The following is a 12,613-nucleotide window of genomic DNA, read 5'->3' as shown; positions in this document are numbered from 1 at the left end:
TGAGGCTGGTGTAGGGCTACACGTGGCGGTGCGAGGCTGCGAACTGAACCTGTCAGGGGAGTGACAGCAGGGTAGCCTGTAAATGACACTCCAATTCCCTTTCCAGTCGTCATTGCAAAATACTGACAGCAGCAGCAATCGCTTTCATGAAAAATGGTGCAATATTAAGCAAGTATTATTAAAGCTAATGTTTGGATGTAAATTTATGCTCAGCTGTCTTTTAAGGCGATTGGGCATCCAGTGGCATCTGACCAGGGCGCCTGTCCTCGGCTCTGCAGGCAGCCTAGAGCACGCATGGTAGACTCCACTGGACTTTTAAGACATACAGGTGTATTGCCTCTGATCACTTCATCCTGAAGGAACTGGAGGACAGATTATTTTATATAAATTAGGAGTTCAGAAAAAAAAGGCAGGATGGGGATTTGTTCCTCTGCTAATTACAGTTTGAGTAGGTGCTTATACAATACTGTCTTGCATCCTAATGTTTTGAGGTGAGCCAGGAAAGACTACTTCAAAAACTACTTTTGTCTGGAAAAGTTGACTTACAGAAGATGGAAACATACAGGTAAGTTCCAGTTCTGGTTCATTTTCACCTAAGAACAATTACAATACGGTATTCTATACAGAGGTCCAGAAAGCATGGGCACCTGCTGTTTTTACACTTAATTATCTGCATCTACGTACAATAGTCCAGCAAATTCTTGTATGAAATTAGCTGTTGTACAAGATGAACTGGAAAAAAGATCGGGTTATTTTAGAAAAGGCTTAACTTTGTCAGTGTTGCAAATCTGTATTCTCCCTGAACTTTGAAACTTGGTTAATTGATTGGTTGCAAAATTGTGCCATTGTCAGTAGATGGCAAACAGTGATGATTTCCCCACCCCCAACAGGTGTGTGCTCAGGGTTGTTTCCCTTGATTGAATTACACTTAAATACCGTACTGTTTGGTCCCTTCCGCCCTTACCTTCAGTGGGCCAGCTGCTCTTAGGCTGACAGGCTCTTCAGTTGGGGCTAAAGGGCAACATGTTTCAGTAGAGCAGCTGGTACACTTTTTGTGTGATGGATTTACTTTAGATGGTTTTCAAAAATGGCATTCAAGTTCCAGCGCAGTGAAGTAGTTTCCAGACGTGTTTTTTTTTCCTGTGTGCTCTTAAGTTTCAGACAGATATGCTTTTGTGTTAGTGGCTGAAGCCTTTTTAAATATTTAAGGAGGCTTATGCCTCTGTTTGGTTACCTCTGATAATAAATTTTCATGTGGTTTATGGCATCTGTACTTGAACACCTTTGAAGCTTTGGCAGTGCCGAGCTTTGCAGAGCTAGAACTTTTGAAAGTTTTCAAAAGACACAAATTTAGAAGTTATCTTCTGATCTGTATTCACTGAGGATGGTTTCAAAGTAACTGTGTGCCTGCCTTTGCACACAGGCGTGTTTAATGCTTTTATGAAGTCCTGTTGCTTCCATATGTTCTCCATACAGAATTCTAGACGTCAGGTTACAGCCCTGACTTCAGAAATGACACATTTTCTAGTCCTCGTATATGTATTCTTGAAGTATGTCTTATTCTTTCAATAGGAAGGCTTTTGTTGCTAATCTCATAAGTCATAGCTTATGCATATTTACCTTTTTTTAATAGCGTGGTCTCTATTGTCACTCTCCAGGACTGATGAGCTACTGGGAGAAGTTTTCTTAATGAGAAATTACTTTCTAAGGATTCTTTTATGGAAGAAGCATTTTGTGGTGAGTTTACCATTAACATACTTGCCAGTAAACTAACTTGAAAATCATATAAGATTCTGTTAATTTTAAATGAGCTATTGTGAATATAATGTCACTTACCTTAATAAAGGAAGCTAATGTAAATAGTCTAAACACTTTAGCAGCAATGACGCTTGTGTCTTAAATCTTCAGCACTGCTGGGATTCCCCTCAGGTTTTTGTAGATGGAAACATCCAGGAATGCAAGCGCAGGTAGGTAGATGGTGGTTTTCTAAGTTTGTTGAAGACTGATCTGTAGCGTTGCTGGAGGATAAGTTTTTATCCCACAACAGACTCCTTACCATGGCTTTCCCCATGATCTTCCTGCATTCGTGATCCTCAGAAACCTAGTTAGTGGTGATATGGCACTGTACGATTACTTTTTTTTGTGCTTATTTTATTGGAATAGAAAACGATCTTGTCCGTATCCACTGAAAATGCCTACTGGAAAGCAAACGTTGTCCCTGGGGTTGTTGAGATTTGTTTCAAGTTTTGCCGTTGCAGTCGTAAGGTTCTGCAGTATGAACGGAGCCGTATTAAGGCATAATCTGGTTCCTTTTGGATATAGCTGCCGTGGCTGAAGTGGTTGCAGTCCCCAGCTGTTCGCTTGAGCTCCTGCCGGAGGTCACCACAGAACATCTCGGATGCTATATCTTGCAGTCTGTTACATCAGTTTAAATCTGTTGAAATTCAAGATTTAAATCTGTTAAATCTTGAAAGGCCAGGCTGAACCTTGGGGTGGGTCTGTGCACCCACCCGCTCGCTGTACTTTGGCTGGCAGAGGGGTGGGAGGGATGCGCTGCAGCCTTTCTGCTTTCTGCAGGTTGCAGCATTGGATGTTAAGTCATCGAAACCTGAGGCTGAGCACGAAGATACACTCTTGGTGTGCAGGGAAGAAACGTGTCTGGTTCAGCTGCCTGTTGTTGGTAAGGAAAAATGATGTTTTGGCGAAGGCAAAAGAGTCCCTCAGAGGAGCTCTGTCTGCGCCGTGCGTTCCACTGGTTACGTGCCCGAAGGCAAGTCAGCAGCAGAAAGCAGGAATGGGTTTCACAGTAGCATGGGGATGGACAAAAGGCAGCGTCTCACAGGATGTGAGCGCTGTGGGCGCTCGCTTTCCCCGCGCCACGTGGTGGGCAGCGCCCGTAGGTGCTCGGCCTCACCCTTGCAGCCCTGATGCCACTTTTCCTGAGCAGCAGCAACCATGACACTGTACTTTGGTGTTAAAATATATTATTAAAAGGGCTGTAGAGTTGTGCTCAGAGTTGTGTCCATCAAATGCAACGGTTCTTGTGCGACAATGAGAATCAAGGTGTGTTGCAGGAGAAAAGTCCTCAGTGATGAGCTGCAGTGTCACCCGGGTGTGGAGCGCTCTGGCTGTATGGCTGTAAATTTTAATCGTGTATTTTGTCTCCCACTCTTTTTTTTTTTTTTTAACCTTTTTGACCAACAGGCAGTAATGCCGCAGAGCTGGCGTGCAGCCGCTGACAGCTTCAAACCTCAGCACTGCTGTGCTGCACTGATGATGCACGGGCACTGTGACATCACACCCTCCTGGATGGGTGTGGTGGCCGTCGTCCGGGGGCACTGGTGAGAGGCTGGGACCAGGAGAGAGCAAGTGCTGGAGGGGATGAAGGAGGAGGAGGAGGGTGGAAGAAGTGTCCTGTAAACTCTTTGCTTGAACACAAACGGCTTTTGTGGCTCATAGGGGGGTGCTTTGGTGGGTTTTAGCTTTAAAAGGAGTTCATGGCCTGGGTTTGAATTCACATCGTTGTTTCCTAGTTGGCCGGCCCCCCTGACTGTGCCTTCTGCCTAAAGGTGGGGAGGGGGAGTAAAGGATTTGGTCACTGCAAATGGCAAATACCCCCTTTAACTTAAAGGATTGTTTGGGAAGGGGTGGAGGAGGAGGGCTGTTGATGGCGTGGCAAGGGATGAGCAGCTGCGATCCTGCTGCCGCTGTTACACACTTCACACTGGGGTGGGGTGGATGCTCAGCTGAGAGGTTCTGTTTGTACAGATGAGAAACTATAAGGCGACTTGAGCAGGTGAAGATGCAGTCTTCAAAGATCAGGCTGGTTGTTCCACATGGCCTCAAGACCCTGCTTGAGGGGGTGACCCGGGCTGTCATGGAAAACAACCCAGATGACATTGCGGAGTTTTTCGCCCTCTATTTCCAAGAGCTTGTCGCTTTCCGAAAAGGTTTGTTCCTACCAGTGCTTCATCTGAAGAGCTGAGCTCTTTGAGTGTGGTGTCCTACTCCAGCTTAATTTCTGCTTCTGTTTTCAGGGAATCCTGATCTGGATATAATAGAACTCGTGGAAAAGTTTGAGTCTGTTAGCGGTAAGATAGTTTCTATTTGTTCTTTTAAACTATTTTGAGACCATGTTCCAAACCAAATGGATGCAGGTAGTTTTCACTTCCGGGCTGCATCCTGTCTCTATCTAGTCATGTGAAAGAGGCATATAGGCTCTGACCTATTGAAGAGGCAAGCTGCCTTCAGAAAGCCCTTGCTTGTGTTTAATGTGGAAAGAATTAGTCCCCTGGGATCATGTACCTTCTCCTTTGAGTATGGATGAGAGCCTGGATGCTTTTGGTCATTTTAACTTTAGGATATTGCAGTATGATTTATCGTTCCCTAAGAAGATAATGACTTTACACTTATCTACTTTTTGCAAATAAATATTGTGTCTCTTTGTTTATAAAAAAGAGATTATTTAATTCTGTGGGATGCTAATTTCTTTGGGAAGTGCTGGGAGCTTTCATCTGCTCCCTGGGTTTGGCTGTAAGGCCTGGAATCCATAGAGCCACATGAAGGCTCTGTGGGGAGCAGTGATATGGGTGTGTTGTCTAGCTCACAGCCTGTTTCTGTTTGCCCCACTGGTTTGAGTCTCCATCATCTGGTTACCATAAGTGTCGGCAGCTTCAAATATCCCTTTTTATTCAAAAAGGCCACCTAGGCTGCGTTCCAGGTAACCCTGGAACTAGCCAGCACTTGAGACAGCCTTGATCTACAGATTGAGCACTATATACCAAAGTAATTACAGCAATGAAGAGAAGCCCCAGCTATGAACAGAAAGTGCTACTATCTTATTCCTAGCTTAGGATCTTCTCTAAAAAAGCTAACCACCACTGATTTCAGCACTTGAAGCAGTTTTCTTCTTGTAAAAATGCTTGGTGGATATTGCAATGCGACTATCACCAAAGGCTGGATTTTGGTGCATTTGCAAATGTTGCATTAATGATGTCACACAGCAACTTTTGCATAATCACAGAATCATAGAATGGTTTGGGTTGGAAGGGGCCTTAAAGATCATCTGGTCCAACCCTCCTGCCATCAGCGGGGACATCTTTCACTAGATCAGGTTGTTCATCCAACCTGGCCTTGAAGGCTTCCAGGGATGGGGCATCCACAGCTTCTCTGGGCACCCTGTTCCAGTGTCGCGCCACCCTCACTGTAAAAAAACAACAACAAAAAAATCCTGATAATTGATCTCAGTCTACCCTCTTACAGTTTAAGACTGTTGCCCCTTGTCCTGTCAATGCAGGCCTTGGTAAAAAGTCTCTTTCCCTCTAGTGTATAGTCCCTTCCCTCTACTGTTACCAACTGCACCGCTCGGCTTGGTGTCATCTGCAAACTTGCTGAGGGTACGATTGATCCCACTATGTCATTGATGAAGATATTTAATAGTATTTGTCCCAGTGTAGACCCTTGAGGGACACCACTCATTGCTGGTTTCCACTTGGACATTGTTGACTGTAACTCTTTGAACATGGCCATCCAGCCAATTCCTTATCCATCAAATAGTCCAGCCATCAAACCCATCTCCCTCCAATTTAAGAGCCAGGAGTCCAGGTAGCTCTTTCCGTGTCCACCGATGCATTCACTCCATTGCAGAAGGCCACTAGATTAGTCAGGCATGATTTGGTGAAGACATGTTGGCTGTCTCTAATCGCCCTCCTGTCTTCCATATGTTTTGATGTACCTTCCGAGAGGATCTGTGCCATGATCTTACCAGGTATGGAGGTGAGGCTGACCGGTTGGTAGTTCCCAGCGTCCTACTTAATGCCTTTTTAAAAAAAATGTGTGCAATATTCCCTTTTTTCCAGTCACTGGGGACTTTGCCTGACTGCCATGAGTCTTCAAATATGATGGAGAGAGTGGCTGCGTAGTGCAGAAGTTTTCAGTCTGAATGCCTGTCAGCAGTCTGCTTATGTGATTGTGAACTGACCCCTGCGTGGTCACCAAGCTCCAAAACGGGTCCCTCTCGCACCTTTTTCCTTATAGACCACTTAGTCCCCCTCTTTCTGTGTTGCCCAACCCCTACTGTGGTCACAACTCTGTTGTGAAAGGGGATGATCAGAGAGGAATTCCTTAGCAAGGTCAAGCAATGTTTCCTCTGGAGTCTCCCACCCATGATGCCAGCGTGGGTTTTGGGACCCGTTGTGCACCAGTAGGTAGCTGGATAGTTTGTGTAGCTGCAAGGGGGCCTTTCTTCTCTGTGGCATTGCCCGAGGCTGACACTGGATTATAAATGGGCCTGCGTTAGCTTGGGATGGCAGCCAGAAAGATGGTTTTCTTCAGAGCGGATTTAGCTCTGTCATCTTTTGAGCTGTATTTCTCATAATTTCTGATCTCATCCAGTCACGACTTCAGAAAACAGCTCAGCACTGAGCTGTGTGATGTATTAAAGACTCACCTTCTCTTCTGCTACTGTGCTGGTTTTACATATTGGCCAACGGTTGTTAATCATGGTAGACCCCAGACCTCTTGGTTTGTTGGTTTTTTCCCCCAGTGCTGACTGCTTTATTAACCATGTGATGGAACACTGTTTTGATTCCATGAGTTCCTCCCATGATAACTAATCTATAAGCCATTTTTCACTCTGTAGCTAAAATTAGCCCTGTTCTTCATTTGGATACCTGTCAGTTCAACTAATCAAGATTCTTGAGGAAGCTGAAATGTCACCATCTATGCATCTTAAATAACTTGTACAGATCGAAAGAGTTCTGAAGTGTTGCAAAGAGGAGCCGTGGTCTTCTAGCTGGCTTACCTGATGTGCTTAATATAAATTTAATCTTTTAATCCATAAGTGTATCAATGTTTGTGGGCAGTAGATAAGAACGTAGCCATCACTGCAGGGTCATGAATGCAGTTAAGGCTTCCTAGATTTCAAAGTGGTACCACTGCTTTCTGAATTATTTTTTTTCCCCTTATTGGTAGGCAAGGAGCAACACACACACCCCCCGCCCCTCCCCTCCGCCTGAATTATTCCATCTCTGCAACCCAGGAAGCCTCAAAAATATGTTGTAGAGCATCTAATTGAGTTGATGCTGAAATCTTAATTTTATTTAAATGGAAACAGGTGCTCACGTATTGTCATTATGTGCTTTTTACCTTGCAGAAAATGGGAATGAGGGGCTAGAAGAGAAAACATCAGAGTACAGAGATACTTTCTTTTCTGGGGGGCCCAAGCAAAGGGACAAGTGTACCGACACAGAGGAAGACCAGCTACTTGAAGAACCTGATATTCAATATAGCTCCAAAGCAACTCAACACCCATCAATTGCCAGTTCAATTGCAGAAAGCAAACTCTCCCTTGGATCTGATGGAGCTTCATCCCCTGAGGGACCTGAACTGGTGTACGTCCCTGCTGAGCCTGCACAGCTTGCTACCCACGTGCTAGGTAACAGTGACTCTCTTTATTCTGTGAGGGACATGGCAACCAGTGTGCAGACTCTTTATGAAGACTCTCAGACCTCAGAGAACCAATTTACACCAGTAGAAGTTGCTGCTGAAGATGCTTCTGCTGTCCCAGCAGCTGAGGCTTCTGTAGAGGCTCTTAGGTCACAACCAGGAGCGTGGAGTCAGTCCTCCGTAGCTGGAGAACTAGGCCCCTCAGACAGCCAGGCTGATATCTCAACAAATGATGTAGATCGAGTTTCCTCAGTTGCCTTGTGGGAAGAACCATCACCATCACCTGCTCCTAAAGATCCATTGCAGGCTGTGCCTTCCTGCAATGAAGCTGAGGTTACCTCAACCACTGAGGCTGTATCGCTGTGGTGGGATGATGAGCCCAGTATGGATGCAGAGCGTCTGCCTTACATAGAGCAGTTTCCACAGAAAATAACCATTCCCTTTGTAGACCAAACAGCTTATCTCTTAAAGATTGAGCAGCCGTTAAATGCAGGCCAGGGCTCAAGTGCTACAACCTTAGGTCCATCTGCTGACGATTCAGTGTGCCATCCTGAGAGAACAGAATCTACAGCACAAGCGGAATCAGCTGAGCAAGTTTATGTCTGGTCAGGTAAGAAAGTTTGGGTCTTTGGCATCTTTGCGTTCCAGCTTCCAGCTCTACAGCTTCATCAGTGGTCACTAAATGGAAAAGCACCTATGTCAGTGCACCAAAGGGTAGAGGAACTTCTAAAACTGCTGTACCACCACTGCCTGCTTGGCCCAGCGCACATGTGATAGATCTCTGCGCCCTCTGTTCCAAGAGATGTTGCTAGCTCTCTGCTCCTGTGGGGAAACAGGCACATAAAAGTGATGGGAAGGCGCCCCATTGGTGCCAAATGGTCTTGCTCAAAACAAGCCATATTTTCTGAAGCAGGTGTTAGAGACCTAAGATGTAATACATGTGCCCTGTGGCTGAAGTGAGGTGACCAGCTGGAGCCCTAGTTCTGATTCTCCTCCCCTGAAAGATCTTGTAGTCCAGCACTGACCTAGGAGGTTTTCCATTTAGAAGAAAAATGGTGGTGGCTGCCTGTGCTGTCTTGAGCTTGGTGAGTTTGTGCAGCTGGTAAGCCCTGGTCATCAGTTCCACAAACAGCAAGAGAGAGCGGGTGCGCATCGTTCCTGGTGAGGCCCTCACCAGCGTCTCTCCCCTGTGGTGACATGTGCCCAGCTCCTCCCTTGCCCAGCTGGACAAACTCTCTAGGTAGACTCCCCTGCCTCCAGCCTCCCTGGTCCTGCAGAATCTGTCCGAGCCCTGCCCCAGGAGTAGTGGTGCAGCTGTGAGGTCTCAGCAGAGCATTTTGTAGAAGAGAGCTGAGCTTAGGCATATTTGTTAAATTACCATTGGCTCTTCAAAAAAAAAAACAAAAAAAAAAACCAAAAAACTCACAACACAAAAAACCCCCAGACTTTTAGGGGAGTTTGACAATCTGCAGTTTCAGAAATACCAGACAAATTCTTACCCGGAAAAGCCTCTGCTCTGACCATGAACAGTTTTATTTTTTCTAGGCTGCAGGTGTTTGTCAGCCACATACCGAGCAGTGTTTGCTATCCCAGCTCTCTTCTCTAACATGCTTGCTTTCAGCAAGTGAAGGTATGTTTGTTTTAGGCATAAGGATTTACAAAATGACTGAAATTCACTGCTTCTGATACCAGCACTCTTACTTTTATCTTTGTAGCCATGGCATCAAGTGAAGCAGGACAGCCACCACCCCATCCTAATGTGTGGACCCTCTATTGTCTAGCTGACTTGAAACAAGGTCAAAAATCACCACCATCCCTTTCTCCAGCTGGAGCTTGTGTTCGTTATTCACAGGCACCCCTCAGTCTTTTCAGAGGGGAAGATCAGCAATATGGTCAGCTGTCACAAGTATCTGCTCCAATTTATGTGCTACAAGAAGAAAGCAAGAGGAGAGATGCTCCACCTTTCATTTTAGTGGGCTCTAGTGTTCAGAACATACAGGACTGGAAACCTATTCCTAGCTACGCTGTCTTTGCACGGCGAGGTGCAGGTGCTAGGAGGAGATTCACTACAGTCCCAGTCCCGGTTGCTAGGCCAGCTGATGAGAAAACAGACACGGCAAGCCCCAATTCTAATTCTGTGGAGGAAACTGTGGCGAAGCCGCGCACACCCTGTGTTTTCTCAGTTGCCATCCCTCTGGATGATGTGATGTCTGCAAGGAAAGGCTTGCCAGCTGCTGATAAGCACACAGGTATAACTGCTCTTGCAGAAAGCCTACAGTACTGCAGGATAGGTTGCCATTACATGGGCAGGGTCATGAAGTAAGCGTGCTTCTTGCAGGGGGAGATGCTGGTATTTGGATTTTACTACTAAAAACTTAATTTAACCCTTTTCAAAATAAAATAAGGATTAAAAGCAGTGGTTAAACTACCTTTCAGATAGGAAGCCTTCCCCTGCTTGTTACACTTTGCAATGAGTAGTACGAGTCTTGTTCTGGTTTTAGCCTGAAGTAACCAAGTTTTTAATCTCACATTCATACGTGTCTAGAACCCTTAAAGTTCAGGCTGGAGGCACAGTGTAATAATCAGTGTGGCACAATAACCTTAACTGAAGAGTATTTAGGTAGCAATTAATGTAGTTCTTGCTGCATGCTTTCTACTGAGTTCATGTTTTTTAAACAGGTTGAAAAGAGATGCTGTTTGGACTTCAGGAAGAGAGCAGGAGCCGTGGAGTTAACATTGTAATAAATAACTTAATGCAAGTGCTCCAAATAAAGCCAGTAATGAGAATGGTGTTCCCATGCATTTAATACTTTCCTAGCACAGCAGCACGAATCCTGAATGCTAACTTGGTGTGAATTATGACCACTAAGACACATCTGCTGCAGCTCTTTCACTGAAGAGGGGCCCAGCTTCTGTGCTGTGCTAACATGGTATATGCATATACCCCAGCACTACAGAGTGATGACACAGAGCCAAGGTTATTTCAGTGTAGGCTGTAGTGCTGGGGTTATACTCAGGGAAGGAACTGTACACAAATGTCAGGAGCAAGACAACAGTCGTACTTTCAACTAGAAGGAAGAATTCTCACACGTGGGCAATTCAAACTACAAGTTTAGGCAGGCTGACAATTGAGGTTATGCCTCAAGGAGGGGTTTAAGAAAGAATATCTTTATTTTGCTTTAGAGGTTTTAACTACTATAGCTATGGTCACTTAGATATGCCAGCCTCTTGCAGTATGACTAGGTCTAGAGAAAAAAGTCGTTCTTGTGAAACAGAAGTTGCTTAAAAAAAAAGACAGAAGTCAATGTTGTATAGAGGTTCTCCCCCTCTTGCACCTGGGTGGGCTGGCAGGAACTAAATGCCTTTTTTTCCTAGCACTAAGCATTCAGTGCTGCATGACCTGCTGCAGCACTGACCCAACAGCTAGACTGTTTCTACCTATCTCAGGCTCCCACTTGAATTTGCACAGCAATGAAGAGAGACTTCAAGAAATGGTGGCCAGAGTAGAGGCTTGAGTGCAGCAATGAGGCTGCCAGGAGACAGTGCAGGTATTCAATTTCTACATCTACAGCTCCCTGCAAAGGCCCAGTTCTCCCAGGAAAGGCTGCTAAAGAAACAGCTTTCCCCTATCTATGCAGATATGCCTCACCCAGGTAGGGATGCTAATTCTAGTAGCGCACAAAAAAAAAACCCAGAAAGCCTCTCTCTTGCCTTATGTGCTGTTTCAGTAATCCACCCTCAGGGCTAGAGCTGCAGCCTCACTGCATATTGAAGGAGAAAGCTCCCAGCTCCCTGGCACCCCCACCCCTCATAAGCAGGCTGTGCCTGCTTAGGGGAAGAGAGGTCCTGGACACACATGGAAGCACACTCTGCAGCTTCATGGCAGCAGCTTCAAGTAGGCTTCCTCAGAAAGGGTCAGCACTGTCCGACACCACTCACTTTAGACTAGATGCAAGAAGTTTTGAAGCCTTTATTTAGTAGCAATTAAATTATTCAGTTAACACTAACCTCCAGGCAGCAATTAAAATATTGTACAAAGAGCAGCTTGCCCTCTAGAAGCTCTGTACACAGTTCAATATAAACTTACTCTAAGATTGAATGCACCCCACTGAAAAGGGGTAAAGCAGCTGTGCACAGGAGGCCTCGCTGAGGTGCTGTACTGTCTTTGAAATGCACAAGACTTCCTCCCAGGGAGTTTGCACAGTACAGACACAGGTCCTGTCCCCCCTGCTGTGTTTCACCAGGTCCTGGACCGATTAGGGTCTTGCCTTTTTGCAGTGGTGCTGGGCACCAGAACTTCTAGTGCATGAAACAGATTCTTTTAAAACCTGTTACTAGTGTGCAGTTCAAATCAAGTCCATAGATATTTAAATGGCTCTTAATTCCTTAAACCATAAGGTTGGTAGCAAAACAGGAGAGCAAAATTCAAAACACACTGCACAAAACATTGAATAAATACATCTGAGTAATGTTACCAGCTTAAACAGACTGCATTAATGCTCCAGGGACAGGAACGCTTCTGGAATCTCTGACCAGAGCTAAGGATTTAAGGGAGTTACTTCAGTAAAAGTCACTTTATGAAAAATTACATCTTTACAAAAGTGACACACCCTTCTTCATTTAAGAACAGAATATTGCAATTACTGTGTGTGCTTTTAAACATTCCCATGTCACAATAAATAAAACCAGTTTTACTTGCGCCAATGTTACCTACAAAAGAAAGTATTCACAGAACAGCGGAAGGTGTTCTATTCCTCATACACCACAACCTAATATAGGTGTATTCAGCGAGCAGGGCAGCTCGAAACCCTGGCGACTTACTTTATCCAGAGGACCCACCATCAGCCAGAAAAATTATTCCCCTCTCTATGGGACTGCAGATCATGTACCACCAGATGCACTGTGGAGATGCTTAATATTCTGTCTGATAACATGTCAGTTTGTTTCCAGGAGATAAGTAAAACAAGGGAAAACAATAAAAGAGATTAAGACTTCCTTCTATCAGTCACAGGCTCCTTACTGCATTTTAATAAATATCAGGCAAGTTAAAGTAGTTTCTGTCCCAGTAGTTGCCAGAATAAAGCCAGTCCTGTGTACCAGTGTAGGGATTGGGGCCTTGGTGGAACCATCTGCAAGGAAACATACAGCATGTTAGTGAAGCTATTAA

The 12,613-nt window shown here is 45.1% G+C and overlaps 2 protein-coding genes across 5 annotated transcripts in view; one reads left to right on the top strand and one right to left on the bottom strand.

Annotated features, from left to right (window-relative positions):
* The first annotated feature begins 81 nt into the window (after positions 1 to 81).
* Positions 82 to 11,269, top strand: CABYR (calcium binding tyrosine phosphorylation regulated). 4 transcript variants are annotated; one of them, XM_064442856.1, is made up of 6 exons: positions 82 to 1,737; positions 2,578 to 2,680; positions 3,769 to 3,950; positions 4,038 to 4,091; positions 7,154 to 8,056; positions 9,162 to 11,269. In XM_064442856.1, exons 3-6 carry the CDS (start codon positions 3,803 to 3,805, stop codon positions 9,767 to 9,769), a joined length of 1,713 nt encoding a protein of 570 aa, XP_064298926.1. In that variant the 5' UTR covers positions 82 to 1,737; positions 2,578 to 2,680; positions 3,769 to 3,802; the 3' UTR covers positions 9,770 to 11,269. The 4 variants fall into 4 exon arrangements, with proteins under 4 accessions (XP_064298926.1, XP_064298924.1, XP_064298925.1 ...); XM_064442854.1 differs by having other exon boundaries at positions 1,909 to 2,680; XM_064442855.1 differs by having other exon boundaries at positions 82 to 1,967.
* Positions 11,270 to 11,396: 127 nt separating this feature from the next.
* OSBPL1A (oxysterol binding protein like 1A) overlaps positions 11,397 to 12,613 on the bottom strand; it is a 78,445-nt gene continuing 77,228 nt past the window's right edge. Inside the window, exon 29 of the mRNA XM_064442852.1 lies at positions 11,397 to 12,575. Within this exon, the coding sequence (XP_064298922.1) occupies positions 12,473 to 12,575 (103 nt within the window). The 3' untranslated portion in view covers positions 11,397 to 12,472. The remainder of the gene's footprint in view (positions 12,576 to 12,613) is intronic.

This window comes from Phalacrocorax carbo, chromosome 2 (assembly GCF_963921805.1).
Source record: "Phalacrocorax carbo chromosome 2, bPhaCar2.1, whole genome shotgun sequence".
NCBI classification, from domain to species: Eukaryota; Metazoa; Chordata; class Aves; order Suliformes; family Phalacrocoracidae; genus Phalacrocorax; species Phalacrocorax carbo.
This window is presented reverse-complemented; position numbering and strand designations above follow the sequence as displayed.